Source organism: Neovison vison, chromosome 6 (assembly GCF_020171115.1).
Source record: "Neovison vison isolate M4711 chromosome 6, ASM_NN_V1, whole genome shotgun sequence".
In the NCBI taxonomy this organism is placed as follows: domain Eukaryota; kingdom Metazoa; phylum Chordata; class Mammalia; order Carnivora; family Mustelidae; genus Neogale; species Neogale vison.
This window is the reverse complement of record NC_058096.1, coordinates 223,089,748-223,109,402: the sequence shown is the minus strand read 5'-3', so window position 1 is coordinate 223,109,402 and position 19,655 is coordinate 223,089,748. Positions and strand designations below refer to the sequence as shown.

The 19,655-nt window shown below is 67.0% G+C and overlaps 3 protein-coding genes and 1 long non-coding RNA gene across 4 annotated transcripts; 2 read left to right on the top strand and 2 right to left on the bottom strand.

Annotated features, from left to right (window-relative positions):
• The first annotated feature begins 254 nt into the window (after positions 1-254).
• Positions 255-2,279, top strand: OAZ1 (ornithine decarboxylase antizyme 1). The gene is given in 6 exon segments (XM_044254631.1): positions 255-465; positions 1,113-1,164; positions 1,166-1,255; positions 1,351-1,523; positions 1,602-1,687; positions 1,771-2,279. Coding segments are annotated over 6 exon segments (681 nt in total). The 5' UTR covers positions 255-319; the 3' UTR covers positions 1,905-2,279.
• Positions 2,280-4,308: 2,029 nt separating this feature from the next.
• On the bottom strand, positions 4,309-7,610 carry PEAK3 (PEAK family member 3). The gene is made up of 4 exons (XM_044254628.1): positions 7,550-7,610; positions 7,034-7,116; positions 6,112-6,650; positions 4,309-5,091 (listed from the first exon to the last, which is right to left on the bottom strand). Exons 2-4 carry the CDS (start codon positions 7,113-7,115, stop codon positions 4,309-4,311), a joined length of 1,404 nt encoding a protein of 467 aa, XP_044110563.1. The 5' UTR covers position 7,116; positions 7,550-7,610.
• A 426-nt stretch (positions 7,611-8,036) lies between these two features.
• Positions 8,037-11,940, top strand: LOC122909929. Its single transcript, XR_006385196.1, has 3 exons — positions 8,037-8,103; positions 8,755-8,926; positions 10,873-11,940. It is a non-coding gene; the product is annotated as an uncharacterized LOC122909929 (long non-coding RNA).
• A 1,720-nt stretch (positions 11,941-13,660) lies between these two features.
• Positions 13,661-15,439, bottom strand: LINGO3 (leucine rich repeat and Ig domain containing 3). Its single transcript, XM_044254625.1, has one exon. The coding sequence runs from the start codon at positions 15,437-15,439 to the stop codon at positions 13,661-13,663; it is 1,779 nt and encodes a 592-aa protein (XP_044110560.1).
• Between the last annotated feature and the right edge of the window lie 4,216 nt (positions 15,440-19,655).

The window sequence follows — 19,655 nt, the reverse complement described above, 5'->3', positions numbered from 1 at the left end:
TGTGGACGCCACGGCGCCCCGCCTCCCGCGCCCGCAGAGAGTCTTCATTGGTGGAGGGGGCGGTCCCCGCGGCGGTCCCGCCCCCACCCCGGCCGTCCGCCAGTCAGACGCCGAGGGGGGCGGGCACGTCCGGAGCTGTTGGGGGCTCCGCGGCCCCGCCCCCTCGCGCGTCCGCGTTCCAGGCGGCGTGGAGGCGTGGCCCGGGCGCGGCGCCTATAAAGGCGGGCGGCGGCGGCGGCGCCATTTTGCGAACGGCGAGCAGCGGCGGCGGCGCGGAGACGCGCAGCGGAGGTTTCTGGTTTCGGACCCCAGCGGCCGGATGGTGAAATCCTCCCTGCAGCGGATCCTCAACAGCCACTGCTTCGCCAGAGAGAAGGAGGGGGACAAAGCCAGCACCGCCGTCCACGCCGCCCGCGCCATGCCGCTCCTCAGCCTGCACAGCCGCGGAGGCCGCAGCAGCGAGAGGTGAGCGCCCCGCCCCCGCCCGAAGCTTCCAGAAGCGCCGCCGCGCAGGCCCGCGGGGAGCCGGCCGCGGGGCGCCCGGAGCGCGGGGTCCGTCCCTGTGTCGGGGCCACATCGCAGCGGGGGTGGGCGCTCCGGGGTTCGGGGCCCGACGGGGCGGGGGGTGGGCGGGCGCGGCCTGACGTCGTGGCCCGCGGGGGGGTGGGGGACGCGCGGGGCGCCCCGTAGCCGCGCCTCCGCCGGGGTCCGGCCGGCCGCCCCCTCCCCTCGGCGGCGCGCCCGCGGCAGGTGCGGGTCCCCCCGGCGGGCGGCGGAGCGCCGAGGCCGCCGGGCCGCGGACGGGGCCGGGCTCCGAGCCGTGCAAAATGGAGGCGGCGTTGGGGCCTGTGGGCCCCGCGCGGCAAATGGCTGCTGGCGCCGCCGGGCGCGCGATTGTGAAAACCTCCCTCGGGGCCGCGGCCGCGTCCGCCGCCATGACGCAAGCCGGGCCCGCGGGAGCGTGCGGGAGGGGCGCCGGCGTCCGGGCCCGCGGGGGCGAGGAGGGGGCGCGGAGGGGGGAGCGCGCGCTCGCGGCGGGCACGGGCCGGGGGCAGACGGGCGCGGCCGCGGGGCTCCCGCGCGGGGCTGAGCGCCGCGTCCTGCCGTGGCAGGGCCTCCCCCGACTGCTGTAGTCACCTGGGTCCGGGGCCTCGGTGGTGCTCCTGATGTCCCTCACCCACCCCTGAAGATCCCAGGTGGGCGAGGGAATAGTCAGAGGGATCACAGTCTTCCGGCCGCCGCCGTCTCCTACTCCGTGAGTACCGCTCGGGGCGGGCCGGGCCGGGGCGGGGCGGGGCCGGCCTGCGCAGTGCCCGCGGCGGCGGTGCGGACCGGCGCTCCCTCCCGCAGGACGAGCGGCTGCGCGTGACGGAGGAGCTCGCGTCCCACGGCAAGACGAGGATTCTGAACGTGCAGACGCGGCTCTCGGGCTCCCGGCGCGTGGACTGGAGGGCGGTGCTGCGCGGCGGCTGCCTCTACGTGGAGATCCCGGGCGGCGCCCTGCCCGAGGGCAGCAAGGACAGGTGGGCCGCGGGGCGGGGCGGGGCGGGGGGACTCCCGGGCCCCCGGGTGGGGCGGCCCCGCTGACGCCGGCCCTTCAGCCTCGCAGTTCTCCTGGAGTTCGCGGAGGAGCAGCTGCGCGCCGCCCACGTCTTCATCTGCTTCCACAGGAACCGCGACGACAGAGGTGCGCGCTGGGGGTCGGGGCGCGGGCCGGGGCTCCGGGCGCGGGCCGCCCCGCCTGCGGCGCTGACTCGGTTTCCCCCGCAGCCGCCTTGCTCCGGACCTTCAGCTTTCTGGGCTTTGAGATTGTGAGACCGGGGCATCCCCTTGTCCCCAAGAGACCCGACGCTTGCTTCATGGCCTACACGTTCGAGCGAGAGTCTTCGGGCGAGGACGAGTAGCCGCACCCCGGCGCCCCTCGCGCGTCGCCCCTGCTTCGCGGTCCCTTTGCGTGTCGCGCTTCCGGGGCGCCGGAGCGGCCCGCCCCGTGCGCTGGGTTTGTGCGCATGTTGTGATTGTGCAAATAAACGCTCACTCCACATTCGCGGTGTACTTCTCGAGGTTGGATGTTGTGTTTGTGATCCTGAAGTATTTGCTTTAATTCTAAATAAAAGTTTATATTTTACTTTTCTACTGCTGGTCGGAGATGATTCCGGTTGTCTGTAGGAGCCTCTCGCTGGAAGGCGCTGGAGGTCCGAGGTCTCGATCCGGAGCAGCCGTGCCGCTCTGCCCCTCTGGCGCTCTGAAAACCTGAATAAAAGTGATGACGCCTCCCACACCTGTGTTGGCTCCGTGCTGTTCCCGCGGGCGCTGACCCCGCCCCGGTGCCCCGGGACCCGAGGGCTTGGGACGGGGTGTGGGGACAGGTGTACCGGTTCGGAACTGCGTGACCCCCTCGCGTGGAGAACCACCGCACCCCTCTGGGCGCAGCCCGGTTCCTGTGGGGTCTGATGCGTGGCCGGCCCGGGACCGGCTGCCTCGCCTCCCGTTTTCAGTCCTGCCAGCCCCAGGAGGCCCTGGGTGGCCACCGCCCCACCCCAGCTGGGTCTGCTGCTCCCCGGCCCTTATCTGGGACGGCCACTGCTCCCCGCTGGCAGAGTTCCTGCGGGCCCGGAACAGCCTCCCCTCGGGTTCTGTGGGTCTGTGTGGTGTGTGGCGGAGGTGCAGGCCTGCGCCTGGACTTGGGCGTCCACGTCCTCGCCTGGGTGGGCTCCGGGGACGCCGGCAGCCCCTGGGGAGGGCCTTGCAGGGCTGCTACTGTGGGGGGGTGGTCAGAGCGGGGATGTGGGGTCTGGGACCGTCCGAGGGTCAGCGGGGCGGAGGGGGTGCCTGAAGGCTTACGACGGGCAGGCCTGCTGCGCCACCTCCTGGCCGCATCTGAGCACGGCCCAGAGATGGACGCCCGAGCCTGGGCCGCGGCGGGAAGAGGGGGCATCTTTCATGGAGCAGGACAGGTTCCTGCAGGGATGGGAGTGTGTCTGGGGTTGGGGGGATGTTCAGCGACTGAAGATGGGGCCGGCCCTCAAAGGTCCGAAGGGACAGAGCCGGGCAGCACACCAGTCTGGGGGCCTTGCAAAGGGCTTTGGAGTTGGGGTGTTGAAGGGTACAGAGGAGTGTGAAGCAGATGAGTAGAGACGGGCGGAGTGATCCAGGGGAAGAAACCACGTGGGCAAGTCCTGGAGGTCGGGCGGACAGGCAGTGAGGCTGGAGGGACGGGCCAGAGGGAACATGGGGAGCCTTGGAAGGAGCCCCACTCTATTCTGAGGGTACTGAGGAGCCCTGGTTGTCCCTGGGAGTTAGCCGTGAGGGGGCCTGACTGGAGGCCCCAGAGGCAAGGGTGGTGGGACCCCTCAGGGGCCTTTTTCAGAGGCATAGACGGAGACCCTCTTCTCTCCCTTAGGTTCCCAGTCGAGACTTCCTTGCGGGTGTTCCGTGGTCCTGGGCGTTTAAACAGCTACTGCGGGTTAAGCCTGGCTCTGGGGAAGCTCCTGGGGGAGCTCAGAGCCTGGGGGGTGACACGGTCAGGTGGCAGGCCGTGAGATAAACCCTTCCAGGTGGTGGTCGGTGCTCTGGGGGCAGGCACGGGGAGGAGCGACTTGATTTGCTTAGAGAAGGTGGGATTCGGAGTCGGGCGGAGGGAACAGCCCAGCAGAAGCTTGGCAGCTGGACAGAATTTAATTTCACGGAGGAAGAGCGCGGAGGCCATGGTGGGTGGAGAGAGTGGGGGAGGCAGCAGGCATGGGACCCCGTGGGGACGCTTGGGCAGGTGAGTTCAGACTCCTCTGAGGCGGGCTGTGCTGGGGGGCTGGGCGTCTCGGGTTCTAGGAGCTTCCCCTCCCCCTGGAGACGCCAACCAGGTCTAGAGTCACAGTCACTGGCCATCCTCGGCACGAGGGGTGCTCCAGGGCGGGAGATGGAGGACAGCGTCCCCTCCTCACCGTCTCGGTGACCCTCAGACTCCAGCACTAGAGAGACAGCCTCGCCTCTGCTGGAAGCTGGGGGGAGGGGTCCCATACTCACACAGACCTTGGTGGACAGGGAGTGGCCACAGCCAGTAGAGGTGGGGGTTGTCCTGGCGTCAGAAAGCCTCTGGAGGCACTGGTCATTAGCCCCAGCCCCCGGCTTCCAGGGGAGGACTTGGGCCCAAGTCCCCGGCGTAGAAAGGGGGCTGTGTGTCCACGGTCCTGCACCCTTCTGGCTGTTTCTGGAAAGGGCGTCCCGCCTATCATGGAGGCGGTCCCCACTGGCCTTCTGGCGCCAGGCCTGGGAAGGGTGCCTACCTCTGGGGGAGGCCCTTGGGAGGCGTCAGTCCCACAGCAGCGCCAGGGCGTGGCCCAGGGAGGCCTCCGTGGCCTCAGCCAGGTATGCGCAGCACAGCGAGTCCTCCAGGCCGGGCGCCTCCCCCGCCGCGGCCCGCTCGGCCAGGTGCAGGGCCAGCAGCGCCCGGCGCACCTGCAGCCAGGGCCCGAGCGGGGCTCCTCGGCCGCGCAGCGCAGGCCCCGGGCCCCAGAGCAGTGCCTGCAGCGCAGCCCGCGCCTGGGCCGCCGAGGGCCGCGAGTGGGCCAGCCGCGCCGCCAGAGTCTCCAGGCCGGCTGCCAAGGGCGTGGCTGAGGGCGCCGCGGGGCCCAGGAGGGCACGGAGCAGGTGGCTCAGCTGCTGCGCGTGGGGGCCCGGGGGGCCCGGGGGCTGCGGGCGGACGCGGCCGAAGTCGGCCAGCAGCAGGCGAGGGGGCCCGGCCGCGGCACAGCCCCGGGGCGTCGCCAGCAGCAGGTTCTCGGGCCGCAGCTCGGCCAGGGCCGCGCCCCGAGCCTCCAGGTGCTCCAGCGCGGACGTGAGCTGCAGCAGCAGCAGGGCCGCGACCCAGGGGAGCTCCGCGGGCCGCAGCCGCCTGCCCACCTCGGACAGCCACTGGGTCAGCGTGCGCTCTGGCACCTCCGCCGCCAGCGCCACGGGGCCGCTCCAGGGTGCTCCGGGCAGTGCGTCCTCGGGTACCAGGCCGCACAGCCCCTGCAGGTTGAAGTGTGGGCCCAGCGAGGCCTGCAGCTCCAGGCCCCACGGGTGGGGCTCCGCGGCTCCCGGCTTGGGCACCTGAGGGGCAAAGGTGGGGGCGGCCGTCAGGGGCCTGGGCGCGGAGACCCCCGCCGGTGCTTCCCGCCGCCCCTGCTGCGTGTGCTCGGCCTCCAGAGGCGGGAGTTGGAACGTGTTAATTCGCTGTCTGTCGCCAGCATGGTTTTAGGGAAAGCTCCGCTAAGGACGATGGGGTCGAGGGGTCGGACTGCAGCCCCTCAGAGGTGTGAGGAGGCGGGCAGTGCGGGGGCCCAGGGCGGGCCGTCCCAGAGAAACACGACCCAGGCCGCGGTGTCATTGGACGTTCCAGTAGCCACATTCTACACCTGCTAACAACCGTGGACACGACAACCCCCATACTCGGTTTAGTCGGAGCCCAGATGTCCAGAAGGTTAGCAAGCAGCCGCCGTGAGCGTCCAGGCTACGGCAGAGCAGGTGTCTCGCTCGGCGGCTCTGTCCCATCCTGAGATCCATCTCGGGGGGGGGGGGGCGGGACTGGCTCAAGGCCTCCGAAGCCCCAGCGGCCAGAAGCCCTAGTGCAGGACAGCAAGGCTCTTTCTAGAAGGTCAGAGGAGCACCAGCTCTGGGAATTACATTAGACTCGCCGGGAGGGGTGGGGGCTTCCACGCAGGAGTCAGGGTCCAGCGGCCGTCCCTGACCCGCGCGGCCAGCCGCGCTGCCCTCCCTCGCGCTCAGGGTGTGAGGGGGACGGGCCCCCCCAGCACAGCCTCACTGCTGAGCATCCTCTGAAAGTCTGCGTCTGACACGAGTGGCTTCACGGGGATCTAGGTTTTTTCCTCCCTGAATGGCCCGTATAAACGGAAGATCTTATGACAAGGGCGGTGACAGTCACGTAGCAAAGCGTGTGTGGGGATTCGGTGGGTAAGGGCGCCTTGGGCTCCGTAGGACGGCTCAGGGCGCGCAGAGGGGCTCGACATGCTGATGGTGGCAGAGACTAGGACTTATTATACGGTCCCAGACGACACCCAACGTGGGCGACCAGGGACGGCTCCGAGGAGCAGGGGCACGGGCGGGGCTCACCTTGGCAGCCAGCATGTGCCACGCCTCGTCGCCCACCCGCACCAGGCGGTAGTAGAGGGCGTCCCCGCTGTCCACACATGGCGAGCTGTCCAGGAGGCGGAAGCCGTGGCCGGGGTGACAGGGGCCCGGGCGGCCCCCCAGCAGCCGAGCCCGGAGCTGGGCGTGCACGGTACGGAGGCCTTCCAGCTGCCGGGCCTCCAGGAAGGCGCGCACAGCCTCGGGGCGATGCAGGTCGGGCCAGCCGAGGCCCAGCGGGCTGTGGAGCGAGCGAATGTGTGGCTGCGTAGGGGGACCAGGGGCCCATGCTTGGTCGTTGCCGGCCTGGCTCTCGTCCACACTGTGGGACCCCAGATAGGGCCTCCGAGGCTGCCCTGCGGGAGTGGGGCCGGAGCTGGGGACCCTGTGGGTGGGCAGGGACTGGGTCCTGGCCAAGGTCTTCTTGGGCAGAGGTGGGGGCAGGGGCTGTGGGTCAGTCAAGGGGGGCCTGGATGTCCGGGGGCGGCAGGCCTTGGATGGCAGCAGCTGGGCACGGGCCTCGCCTGATGGTGGGGAGCAAGGAAGGGGTGAGGACACATGGGCTTGGGCCCCTCAGCCCCCACTGCCCCGTCTGCAGGATGGGAAGAGTGGCCCCGTGGGGTACGGGTGCCCCCGCAGTTCACAGAGGAGCGACGTGTCCGTGGCCAAGACACGTCCAGCCCACACCAGGCGACCCTGTGTCCCTGTGGGGCTCCGGCCGGGTGACCCCACCTCTGGGAGCTTCCTCATGTGGATGAGAGGGGCTCCCAGCTGCTTCCTCCCTCAGCAGAGTTTTGTGGGGACCGCGAGTGAGCTAAGCCGCCCTCGGGCAGGGGCCTCCCTAAGCCCTTGGCTCGGCCGCCCGCCCTGCCGCCCGGTCCTCCAGCCAGGCCCCCCGGGGGCTCACCAAGGTTGCTGTAGGTGGGCGGAGTCGGCCAGGTCGGGGCGTCAGGCCCAGGGGTCTCGGTGGGTGACTCAGGGTCGCTCATGCTGCAGTGGGGGGGTCAGAGTTGGGGACCCGCGGGGGTGGGCCGGTGCGGGGTGCTGATGGTGTGCGTGGGGGAGCAGGGAGCTAGGCGCGGGGGCAGCCTCGGTCGTCTTGTCCGGACTGGCCTGCCGGTGGCCCTGGGGTGGTGTGTCGCCCTCCCTGGGCTCCTTTCCTCATGGGCAGGGCAGGACCATCCCCTCTCAACCGTGCAGGGCCGTGAGAAGGACCCTGTGCTTTTGGACATGGCCTGAATAGAAGGTCCAACTGTGGGGGCCGGGCCAGGGATGGGGGTCAGCTGGGGGCCTACGCAACACCAGGTCTCCTTCCCAGAGCTCAGCAGCCCGGCACGCCCCACCCAGACCCCTGTCACCCCGACCTCCACGAGGTGCTGCTTCTGCCCACCCCCCACCCCAGCACCCCTCCGGGAGCCCCTACCTGCAGGACCCGAGGGACGGGGGGCGGGGGCAGCCTTGGGGTCAAACTCCAGGGCGGGCGCTCGGCCCCGTCCAGGCTGACTGGTGGCCCGCAGCGCCCGGAAGCCCCGTGCAACTGTAGACCGCAGGGAGGGGCGCCCTCTGCTTAACTTCCCCAGGCCGTGCTCCCCGGCTGCCCGCAGGGGACGCCTCCCTCCAAGGTGGGAAGGATCCTCTAGGCAGAGGACGTGGCCTGGGCCACGCGTGGGGGGCCGGGGAGGGGGCGACACGGGGACGGTCCCTGCGCTGAGGCTCAGACGACGTAGGACGGCAGTGGGGAGCCAGACACGCTGGGGAACCCGGGCAACGCTGGGGCAGCAAGAAACGCCCCCAGGCCGGCTCTTTCCTCCCTGGTTTTCACTTCCCCTTCTGCGGGGTCATCGTCACTGGAGCTGCCCCGCCCCCCCCTCCCCCGCCCTCTGCCCGCCCAGCCCGGGACGGGGGCAGGGCTGGCGGGAGCAAGCGTCCGTCTGAGCTCTGGACGGTTCGTCTACGACGGCCACACAGAAAAGCACGGTCGGTGGAAACCCGGGGGTCCAGATGCTGGAACTCAGCCATGTTTGGGCTGGAGGTTTGCCGCCGGGCCGCGGCGTGAAGGGCGCCCAGCTCCCCGCGGCCTCCCCACCCCCTCCGTGAAGGGAAAGCAGAGCCATACACTGCGGGCAGAGTTGCGATGGCACAGTCCGAGCTGGGCTTCTGTCCCCGCCCCTGTGGTTTGGCTCAGGGGCCGTGAGCGCAGAGAGGGTAGAGGGTAGGGAATTCTCGTGGGGCTCCACGGCCGGGCCGGGCACAGTGATGGGTCCTCAGGGCAGTGCTGGGTGCCCAGGGCCCTGTTTGCGGGGGAAGCAGGTGCAGCCACGTGTGACCAGGTTCCACACGGGTCCCCAGCCCCGTTTTGGGCAACAGCAACAGACTGAGCTCAAGGCCTTTTCAGCGTGAGGTTCCCTGACTCGATCCTGTGTTCTCCCTTCTCCCCACGCTCAGCTGCCTGAGCTGACAGATTGACCGTCTCCATCTGTCACCGGTGGGCGCCCCGTGACCCCGAGCCCCTTGGGAACCTCACGACAAGAGGAGGGGGGAGGGACGGATTTCGCAACTCCGGGGTGGTCAGTGTGGGACCAGAGGTGCCCGCGCTGCCCACACCCTTCTGAGGTCCTTTCCCAACAGGACACCCGTGGGCACCTCAGCCAGCTGCTGGCTGTGACCTGCCCCTGGGGGAGCGCGTGCCGGGCACCCACCCGAGCACGGAATGTACGGTGAGGCCGTCCAGATACGAGCATCCCACGTGAGACTGAAGAGGCGCAGTGGGCTGTCCGGCCCGGGGCCCCCAGCGCCGCGGGTAAGTGACCGGTCTGTCCCTAGAACCCGGCCTGGCGGGGTCCTGCGGGGCAGGGGGGCTGTTTTATTTGAGACGGATTCTTGCTCGTGGCGGAGTGGGGCCGGGAGTTCATTTACTTGGCGGAATGCTGATCTGGAAGACCGAGTGCCCGGCTTGCCCTTCCGTTTTGTGCCCGAGGGCAGGGCCTCGCTCCCCCCAGCCTGGTCCCCGCCCTGCGTGGTGGCGTGGCCAAGCTGGGTCTGGGGTGGGGGCAGTGAGTGGGCGGCGGGCTGGGACCAGGGTGACCTCTCCGGGGACTTCTGCTCCCAGGACGGGGCAGGGTGGCGGGCTTGCCTGGGGGCCGGCTGCCTGCCTCGGGCGGGCCTCTCCTCCGAGGGCTCCCGGGGGGGGGGGAGGGGGGGGGCTTCTCAGGCGGGGAGGGCAGACCGCCCAGCACCCCGCCGTGCCCCGCTGGGTGAGCATCCCCTGAGGCTCAGGACTGGGGACCTTTGGCCTTGGCTCAGCACCGTCAGCGAGGGAGACGCCCCGGGGCTGCCCCGCCTGGGGGACCAGCCCTGCTGACCCATTCCACACGTCTGATCTCCAGACGGTCGACTCAGAGACCCCAGCTGTTGTAAGCCTCTCGGTTCCGTTCCCTGTGCTCGGCTCGGGGACTCCTGGGGAGCTGGAGGGGCCTGGAAGAGAGGGGAGCCACGCGGAAAGTGGGTCTGCGCCGGGCAGATGGCCTTAGAGATGTGCGGTGTGTGGGCGCGGCCGGAGAAACTCGCTCACCGTTCCAGCTCCGTCTGGGAGGGGAAACCGAGGCAGGGAAGGTCAGCGCCCCCCTCCCGGGCCCAGGCATGCTGACTGGACCCCTGTCCTGTATTTTGGGGGGGACCCACAGAGACCCTGTGAGTGGCCCGTCCTCTGTTTGGGTTCCTTTCCGCTGGGCCTTGGAAGGAGGACCCCTCCGCCCCACCCCAAGAACGAGACGGACTCAGGACCGTCTTGGGTCTTGGACCTGGTTTGAACCAGGGAGCTGGGCTTCGCTGCGGAGGGGTGGTTTGTCCTGCCGCTGCTGTGGGAGGAGACGGAAGGGGGGCTCCGGGACTCCAGGGCCAGCGTCCTCGCCCAGCAGCTTCCTGGAAGTCAGGCGTGGAGCGCCGCCTACAGCCTGATGTGTCCCCGTCCTGCAGTGCGAGAAAGGACACCTCTTCCCAGCGTCAGATGGGAACCCGGAGGCCTGGAGAGAGGCCCTGAGCGGCTCGTGAGAGGCCGCCCGTGGGCATCTCACCCGGGTCAGAGTCTGCTGACTGGTCTGACCCGGCGTACCTCCTTCCAGAAAGGGTCAATAAAGTGCTTGGTTTAAAAGCCTGCTCTGGGGGCGCCTGGGTGGCTCAGTGGGTTGAGCCTCTGTCTTCAGCTCAGGTCATGAGCCAGGGTCCTGGGATCGAGCCCCGCATCGGGCTCTCTGCTCGGCGGGGAGCCTGCTTCCTCCTCTCTCTCCGTCTGCCTCTCTGCCTACTTGTGATGTCTCTCTCTGTGCCTATTTGTGATCTCTGTCTGTCAAATAAATAAATAAAATCTTAAAAATAAAGCACCTGCTCTATAAAAAAAAAAAACACACAAAAAACCCCCTATTTTTATTTGAGAGAGTGAGTGCATGTCCCTGCGTGAGGGGGCAGGAGGCTCCGGCAGAGAGAGCGTCCCAAGCCAGCTTGCGCTGAGCAGGGAACCTGACGTGGGGTGCGATCCCAGGACCCCGGGATCACGGCCTGAGCCGAAACCAAGAGCAGACACCTGACCCGTCCAGGCGCCCCTAAAAGCTGCGGGCTCAGTCAGAAGAGTACGTGACTCTTGATCTCTGGGTGTGAGTTTGAGCCCCACGTTGGGGGGCGAGCAGAGTTAAATAATAAACAAATAAACAGACGAGTCTTTTTTTTTAAGCTGCCTGCTTTTTCTCCCAGCCCCCCAAAGCAGGGAGACTGCTAGGACCCCCCCAAGCCTGGAGGGAGGAAGCACAGCAGGGAGCGCCCCACCTTCCCTCAGCCGGGGACTCTGGGCAAATTCTCTCCATCCTTGACCCTGCCTTTGCCCACTGGAAAAGTTGGATCCTAAGAGGACGCAGCCCTCAGGGCTCTGACCTGCCAGAAGGAGTCAACATGGGCTCTGGGGAGCGGCCCCCGGAGCAGCATGGGCGCTCCCGAAGCAAGACCCGAAGCCATCACTGTGAGCCGTTCTGTCTCCCAAGCGCGCCGTGACACAGGCCCGGCTTTGGAGCTGGAACCAGACGGTTCCCCCCGAGGACCCCGGCAGCCACGCCTTCCTGCCCCCACTCCTCCCGTGAGCGTTGAAAGAAAAAAAAAAAAAACCCAAAGTCTGTTATTAAATCAGCTTCATTTTTATTGGGTTCCAACCAAACACAGCAAGAGGGGGCTGGGGGCTTGGGGGGTTCCGGGTTCATGTTGGGGTGGGAGGTGGGGGATCCCAGGGCACCGCCGGTGTGCGTGTCCTGACGCTGCTGAGAACACACCCGCCCATCGCTGATGATGCTAAAGGCACTTGGATGTCATTTTGAGGGGCCCTTGGGGTTGTTATGGCAACCAAGGTCAGGAGGATGTGAAGGGAGAAAACCAGTCGGTTCTGCCCCACTCAGGCGGAGTTCGGGGGCACAGGACACCCCCTTCAGCCATCGCTGCGTCCCGCCACGAGTGGGGTTGAGGCAGGAGGGAGCAGGACCAAGGCCTACCGTGTCCAGCCACACAGCCCGGGAGGAGGGCCAGTATCCCCTCCAGGTTCTGTCTGGATCCTGTGCTCAAAACCCCCAGTCTTGGCCCAGCTTTCTCTCTGGCTCATCTCAGAAAGATCTTGAAGGATCTGGGATCCAGGACAACCATCAAGCCGGTCCGGGCACGTGGCCTCAGATATGTGCAGCCGTGGATTTGACCTCAGACCTACATTACAGACGAGGACCCCAGGGTCCAGGGGTTCTCAGCCATCAGCTATAATTGTACTCCTGGAAGGGAACAGACCTGGTTTCGAGCCTTCCTACGAGGTCCTGAAGAACACTGTCCTAACCTTGGGGGGAGGCCAAGCTCCTTACTAGTCAAGGGGTCCCACAGTGTTTTCTGTGCCCCTTCCTCAAACGGTGCCCTGTCAATCTGGCCCAGGTGGAGGGTGGGGGCAGTAATCCACCTGGCAGAGGCAGGGTCATGGATGGACCCCGTTCCTGGGGTTCCTGAAGATTTTTGTAAAACATCAGCTCCTGTTGCTTACCCCCAGTGATGGGGAACTCACTATCTGAAGAGTAACATGGCAGTAAGCTTAGGGGAGTTCTTCCTTAACCCGAGCTTCCGTCTGCCTGTGGCTCCCTTACCCTTTAGCCCTAGCTCTGCTCCAAAGTGGCAGAGACTGCACTTAACGGGGACCCTCAGAACCTCACACACTCTCTGGCCTCATTCCCCGCAGGTGCAGCCGGTCACAGCGCTGGGCCAGGCCTGGTAGGGCTGCACTGGGGCCCCTCTGAGGCTGGCTGAGGGGGGTAGTGTGGACTCAGGACTGAAGGTCACTCCAGCTGGCCTGCTGGAGGGGGACACCCCAGAAGCCATGTTCCCCAGCCAGGGGCCAGGACGGCCGCCCCTCCTGTGTGGCATGGGCAGAGGAGGCAAGTGGCCGCTGTTGTGGGTGGCAGAGGAAGCGGGGGAGATGGCTTCTCCTAGTGGGCAGCCCACCCTGCTGGGCTGGTGGGTCCCGGACCAGGGGAGAGTCTGGGGGCAGGGGCCCAGACTAGCCTGTTTCGTGCTGGGCCCCCAGCGGAAGCACTGCCTGTTCTGGAAGACCTCAGTGTAGCCCTGACACTCCCCCAGAGACAGCCAGTCGAGAGGGAGCTGAGTGTGAGCTGAGTGTGTCTCAGCTATGATCTGTGCACATCCCAGGTGTGAGCGGCCTGTCCCAGCGTGAGTCGTGCTCTCGGGAGAGCCCTGGGTCCCCATGGCGAGCTCTGCAGCCTGGGGCACGCGTTCAGCGTCAGCTGGGTCTAAGCTGGGTGTGTCTTGAGTGTGAACTGGATGTCGCGTGTGAGCCGAGCGTGGCCTGGCTGTGAGCTGTGTCCCGGGTGTGAGCCGAGTGCATTCCCAGTGTAAGCTGGGGTTGTCCCGTGCGTGAGCTGGGTGTCTCAGGTGTGGTACGCGTGTGGCCCGAGCGTGAGCTGGGTGTGTCCTGAGTGTGAGCAGGGTATGTCCCGGGTGTGAGTTGCGCTCTCACAAGAGCCCTGTGTGCTCGAGGCGAGCTCGGCAGCCTGGGGCGCCTGTTGAGGGTCGGCTGGGTTCTGTTTTGGAGCTGTGTGTCCAAGAGCGTGTCCTGGGTGTGAACACCTGTGTCTCCGTGTGCGGAGTGGAGCATCCGGGCATGCCTCCCCGGGGGGCTGGGCGGCCCCCCACGTCCGGGATGTAGGCCATCGTCCCTCGGGGTGCCAGCCGTGTCAGGGGGCCCCCAGCCAGGGGTAGGGGGGTGTGAACCATCTGCAGAGAGGGCCGTGGGGGTCTCCGAGCTCCCACCCAGCTCAGGAGGGACAGGAAGACGGGGGAAACCTTTAGAAAATGCTCGAGAAACTATGCAAAAGATGAGTCCTGATGAAAAGACAGTCCTGTGGTCGGGTCCCTACAAAAAAGGGGGTCAGTCGCGCGGGGCGCTGGCGGCGGGCGGCCTCCGGGAAATGCATAGGTGCTCGTGGGACGGGCCGGCGCGCGCGGGGCGTCAGATCATCTTCATGGTGAACTTGCGGGAGCCGCCCTGGCCCGCCGCGGCCGCCGGCCCGTCCACCTTGCGGAAGGAGTACTCCACCGAGAAGTGGTTCTTGTGCTGCCCGCGGCCGCGGCTCCACACGAAGAGCAGCAGGAAGCAGAAGAGAACGACGCCCAGGAAGGTGATGCAGCCCATGGCGGTGGACACGAGGATGGTGGTGAGGTCCAGCGGGAAGCGCGCGGCCGCCTGCGTCTCGTTGCGGCCCTCGCCCGGGGTCCGGTTGGCGGCCGGCTCGGGCTGCACGCTCAGCGTGGCGAAGTAGGTGTCGTTGCCGCCCGCGTTGCTGGCCACGCACGTGTAGGTGCCGCTGTCCTGCGGCCGCGCGCCCCGGATCTCCAGCGTGCCCCCGGGCAGCAGGCGCGCGCGGCCCGCGCTGTCGGCCGTCACGGCGCGGTGGCGCGGCGTCACCCAGGCCACGGTGGGCGCCGGCTCGCCCTCGGCGCGGCACTGGAAGCGCACGTCGTCGCCCGCCGCCGCCGTGACGCGCTGCAGCCGCCGCTCGCGGATCTTGGGCTTGCGGCACACGAAGTACTCGAAGAGCGCCGAGTCGGGCAGGCTGCGCAGCGCGTCGCCGCGGACCTCGGCCGGGGTGGCGCAGGCCGGCAGCCGCCCGTCGAAGTTGAGGGTCTTCCGGCGCTGCACGATCCAGAGCAGGCGACAGTCGCAGGCCAGCGGGTTCCCGTCCACGCGCAGCGTCTCCAGCGTGTTGACCGAGTGGAAGGTGTTCTCCTCCAGCGTGGACAGCAGGTTGTTGGAGAGGTTGAGCAGGCGGATCTGCCGCAGCCCCAGGAAGGCCTGCGGCTCCACGACGGCCAGCAGGGCGCCGGCCAGGTGCAGCTCGCGCAGGCGCACCAGGTCGCGGAAGGAGCCGCGCGGCACCGTGCTGATGGGGTTGTGCGACAGGTTGAGGCAGGTGAGGTGGGCCTGGTGGCGGAGCGCGGCGGCCGGCACGGCGGTGATGTTGGTGTGCGTGACGGACAGCGAGGTCAGGTTGAGCCCCTGCAGGCTGCCCGCGCCCACCTCCGCCAGCAGCGGCCAGTAGTCGATCTCCAGGTGCAGCAGGCCCGGGAGCCTGCGGAAGTTCTGGTCCTCCAGGGCGGCGATGGCCAGGTGCCGCAGCCGCAGGGCGCCCAGCCCCCGCAGGTGGCCCAGCGACTCTCCGGACAGCGCCGTGAGGTTGCAGCGCTCCAGGGTCAGCTCCTCGAGCGCCAGCAGCCCCGCGAAGGCGCGGCGCGAGATGAACACCAGGTGGTTGTCGCCCACCTCCAGCCGGCGGAGGCTGCGCAGGTCCTGGAAGGTGTAGTCCAGGAGGATGACCAGCTTGTTCTCGCTCAGGTCCAGCAGCGTGAGGTTGTCCAGGCGCGTGAAGACCCCGGGCGGGATGAGCTTCAGCAGGTTCCCGCGCAGGCGCAGGACGCGCAGGCGCGGCAGGTTGGCGAAGGCGCCCGGCTCCACGTGCGCGATCACGTTCTCGCTCAGGTCCAGCTCCTCCAGCAGCGGCAGCGCGGCCAGGTCGCCGGGGTTCAGGCAGCGGATGCGGTTGCGGCTGAGCCCCAGCAGGCGCGTCTCGGCCGGGATGCCGTCGGGCACGGCGGTGAGCCGGCGCCGGGGACAGGCCACCGCGCGCGTCTGCGCCGAGCACTCGCAGCGGGCCGGGCAGCCGGCGGCCGGCGGGGGCGCCGCGGGCAGGAGCAGGAGCTGCAGGCCCAGGACGCACAGCCAGCAGGTCATGGTGCGGAGCGTGGGCCTAGGGCCGCGCCAGCATCCTCGTGGGCACCTGAGGGCGGGGCAGGCATCAGCACGCGGGGCCCACCGCCCCGACCCCGCCGCGCGCGAGACGCGTCCCTCCGCGGAGGGCCCCGCACGGCGGAGAACTGGCCGCGCGGCCACGCGAAAGCCGGTCCACCCGCGATCGCGGCGGCCGCGCTCCTAATGGCCAGAAAACGGAAACTGCCCAAACGCGCATGGGCAGAGGCGCGGACACGCACAGCGGGTCCCCCACGCGCGGAGCGTCCCTCGGCCACCAGCCGGAGCGAGGCCCCCACGCGCGGCCCTGAGCCCACGGTGCGCAGGGAACCAGACACAGGAGGCCACACGGGATGTGTGAGTCCACCCGTGTGACACGGCCAGACCGGGCTCCTCCCCAGGCGGGAAGGGGGCACCTGGGGGCCGGGGGTTGGGGGACGGGATGGCTGATGGGGACGCGGCTGCTTGGAATGTTCTGGAACTAGCTCGTGCTGATGGTTACAGAACTTTGTGAATACACTGGAAGTCACCAAAATGTACCCTTTAAAAGGGCAAATTTTATGTTATGTCCATTTTATCTCAATAAAAACATTACAAGAGAAAGCACTTACTGAACTGGAGAAGAGCTTCACAACATAGTGTACAATTTTGGGGTACCCCCCCCACAGCTTACTGAGTGCCTTCTGTATACAGGCTCCTCGTCTGCTGAAGGGCCAGGCAGCTGGAGGGCCCGCCCTCCTGGGGTTTGTGGACATCTTCCCCGGTGGGGTGGCAGGTGGTCTCCTACTCTCCCTGGCTACCCCCAGGGGCCTTCCCGGGGCCCCGCCCATGCTGTGCTCCCTCTTCCCTGTATTTGTGTCTACACTGGTCCAACCACCGCAGGAAATTAGGACGTAGCTTAAAACCCGGGTCATGGCTGCGACCTCCCAGGGGACTGTAACCTCTCCAAGGCCTTTGTCTTCATCACTTGGATTTCCCGAGAGCCCAGGAGTGTGCGTGAGACCCGGCACCTGCTGGGGGAACCCCAGTGCTCCATCCACACCGACAGCAAGTCCGGGGGCCACACCCGGTCGCTCTGGAAGGAAGGGTGGGCGGTGAAAGGCGCTGCCGCCGAGGACCAGCAGAGGCGACATCTGAGCTGAGACCCGGCAGAGGGCTGGCTGGCGTCCCTCCAAGAGCCGTGTTTGAGTCTTAGCCCCTGACACCTGTGAAGGGGACCTCGTTTGGAAACGGTCCTGCAGATGTGATCAGTTATGATGTGGTTCTATTGGGATGGGGCAGCCCTACAGCCAGGGACGGGTGTCCTTGTAACCAGAGGGACAGGGACACTCACATCGATGCCAGAGGCCACATGAAGAAGAGGCAGGGGCTGATCTGGTGTGTCTGTAAGCCAGGAAGGCCAAGCGTTGTGCGGAGCCACAGAAAGCTGGAAGAGGAAGAGGGGGTCCTCCCCGGAGCCTTCGGAGGGGGCTGGGTCCTGTAACACCCCGATGTCAGACTTCGGCCTCCAGAACGGGGAGAGGGTAGGTCTCTGTTGTTTTAAGTCTCTCCGCGTGTGGCATTTTTGTCGTGATGGCCACAGGCAGCCCAGAGAGACCCAGTAAATGATCGGGAAGTGCCCTGGTGTCTGGGGAAGGGAGTGCCAGGCTGGGGGAACTGCCGGTGCAAAGGCCCTGGGGCAGGATGGGGCCGGGCCGTGGGGGAGGGAGCCCGCTGACGTGTGGCGTGGAGCCTGCTGGCCCCACCGCCCTGTGCTCCTCCCTCTACCCTGCTCGGCTGCAGCCAGACCCTGGGGGTCGAGGTGGGGCTTGGCGGGGAGGGTCCAGCCAGATGGCCGCTGGATGGGGCTGCCCACTAGCAGCTATTTTTGGCCTCGCAGCAGCTGCATCTCCCCAAGCATCCCCCACAAGGGGCTGCCTGTTTCCACACTGTTCCCACAGGACTGGCCGGGCAGGGACTCGGGCTCCAGGTCCTCCATCTGCTGGACATCTGGGAGGCCGGCTCCCGCCTGCCCAGACTCCGCGGGGAATGAACACGCCCAGAGCCCCAGTCCCCGCCGGCTGCATGCCGAGCACCAATCCCATGGAACCGGGGCTGGGCGGGGAGGGTCTGCACTTTGCAGGCATAATCCAGGTAAGACGAGGTCACCCTGGGCTCAGATGGCCCTCACCCCATGACTGGTATTCCGATACAAAGGGAAGACAAGGACACAGATGCACAGAGCAGAGGCTTCCGGACAGTGGGTCGGAGGGTATGGCTTGGAGCCACGGGACACCGAGGACCACAGGGAACCCCGGAGAGCTGGAAGATGCCAGGAAGCATCCCCGCCACCCCTAGAGACTTGCGAGGGAGCCCAGCACTGCGGACAGACCCCTTGAGTTTGCTGCAGGGTCACTGGAGATAGCGAGAAAAAGAAACTGGACCTAACCTCTGCGTCCATCACTAGGGGATTGGTCAAATTATGGTCTGTGTCTGCTGCGGCATCGAGGAGGTTCCCGCGCACCAACAGAGGAAGACAGCTGAGATCTAGCTAAACGGAGGAAACATGGAACTAACCAGTATTCATCAACAGGGGATCAAACAAGTGGCCGTCCGTGGCTACCGTGGAACCGGGGAGTCGTCAACACACCCGCCGGGGAAGACAGCCGAGAGGCACTTAGACGGGGGTTAAAAAAATCTGGGTTGTCAGCGACAGAATGCACAAATAAAATGAAAAGAAACACCAAACTGAATTCTAGGGGCCCCCCACCCATGCCTGGGATTTCACGTACGCCACGGAACAGCCCGGGAGTGGTGGGGACGGAGCTGCTCACAGCACGAGGAAACCAGGCATCGGTGCTCTCAGCTCGTGGCCTCCAGCAGGGGACCAGGAGGGAGGCCTGGGAGGCAGCGGAGCCGGCCGGCTGTGCCCTCCCACCGCGGCTGTCCTTAATTCTGACCTGGACATTGCAGGGACACAGTCTCTCCCTAAGGCAAACTTCCTGCTGAGGCTGTTTTTCTAGGTCATTCTGCCCATGTTGTTGCCCAGCACGTGGGGAGGCTGGGTCCCAGGAGAGGACAGGAGCGCCGGAACGGAGGGTCCCCCGCTCAGCTGTCCATCTCCCATGTCTGGCAACTTCCTACCTTAAACTTGCCCCGACTCTGAGCTTCCTCCAGGTCCCTGCCCCAGCCTGTGCTGCTCCCTGTGGTCGAGGGGTAACTGTCCTCGCCCTGGGAGCTAGGGGCAGGACCTCAACAGCCTGATTCAGGGGAACCTGGGGCCCCTCTGGCTTTGCCCCAAGGAGGGAATGGGTGGTATGATTCAGTGCCAAATACAGAGTCCTTGTGGGGACAGAGTTGTCTGGTCTGTTCTTTCTGCAGCAGAGAACCGCACCCCCGTCTGGCATATAACGAGGCCCCCAGGCTCGGCACAACCTGCCCCGCCCTCCCCCCGCCCTCCCCTCCTCCCTCTCTCCCCGGTGCCCACTCTGTTCCAGCCACCTGGGCCTCCTGGCCGTTCCTCCCACACACGAGGCCTGGTCCTGCCCCAGGGCCTTTGCACGTGGTGTCCCCTCTGCCTGGAACACCTTCCCTGCATGGCTCCTCCCTGACTTTATTTGGGTCTGGTCTCTTGTCACTTCCTGGTGACTCTGTACTACAGTCCTCGTCCTAGTCTTTCTCGATAAAGTAAGCTCTGTACCCTGCGTGGGTTTCGAGCCCACGACCCCAAGATCAAGACTCTCGCTCCACTGAGACCCTTGCTTGTCACTGGTCTCCCGTCTGCCGGACCGTGAACGCCGCCGCCACCACCTTCAACACGGCAAACACCGCGGAGCCTCGGCTCTGGGCCGGCCCCGGCGCGGGGTCTCTGCCGGGACCCCACCACATGGGGGCACCTCGCCGTCGCCCTCCCTTCCCAGTCGGGGACACTGAATAGCACAGCACCTCGGGGTGGCGGGAGACCATCTCGGGGGGCAGCGGGCACGCGTCCGGTCGTAATCCGGAGCAGCTGCTGCTGCCGGGCTCTTTAAAAACAATGATTTGATCGAGGGCGGCTGACAGCAGCCGTGCGTGGGTTTCAGGGGAATCTTGAAACGGTTTTTATTGTGCATGACGCTGGGCCTGCTTCTGTCACCTCAGAGACACGGCCATGCAGCTGCCCCGCGGTTCCCGCTTCTGTCCACTAGTCAGTCAACAAACAGCTCCCCGGTGCTGAGCCAGA

Excerpts from the sequence above, each read along its gene's own strand:
- LINGO3 (XM_044254625.1), bottom strand. The coding sequence starts at position 15,439 with ATGACCTGCTGGCTGTGCGTCCTGGGCCTGCAGCTCCTGCTCCTGCCC.
- PEAK3 (XM_044254628.1), bottom strand. The coding sequence starts at position 7,115 with ATGAGCGACCCTGAGTCACCCACCGAGACCCCTGGGCCTGACGCCCCG. Across the intron at positions 6,651-7,033 it reads GCCCACCTACAGCAACCTTG|GCGAGGCCCGTGCCCAGCTG; the intron begins GTGAGCCCCCGG and ends CCCCACCATCAG. Across the intron at positions 5,092-6,111 it reads GGCACATGCTGGCTGCCAAG|GTGCCCAAGCCGGGAGCCGC; the intron begins GTGAGCCCCGCC and ends TTTGCCCCTCAG.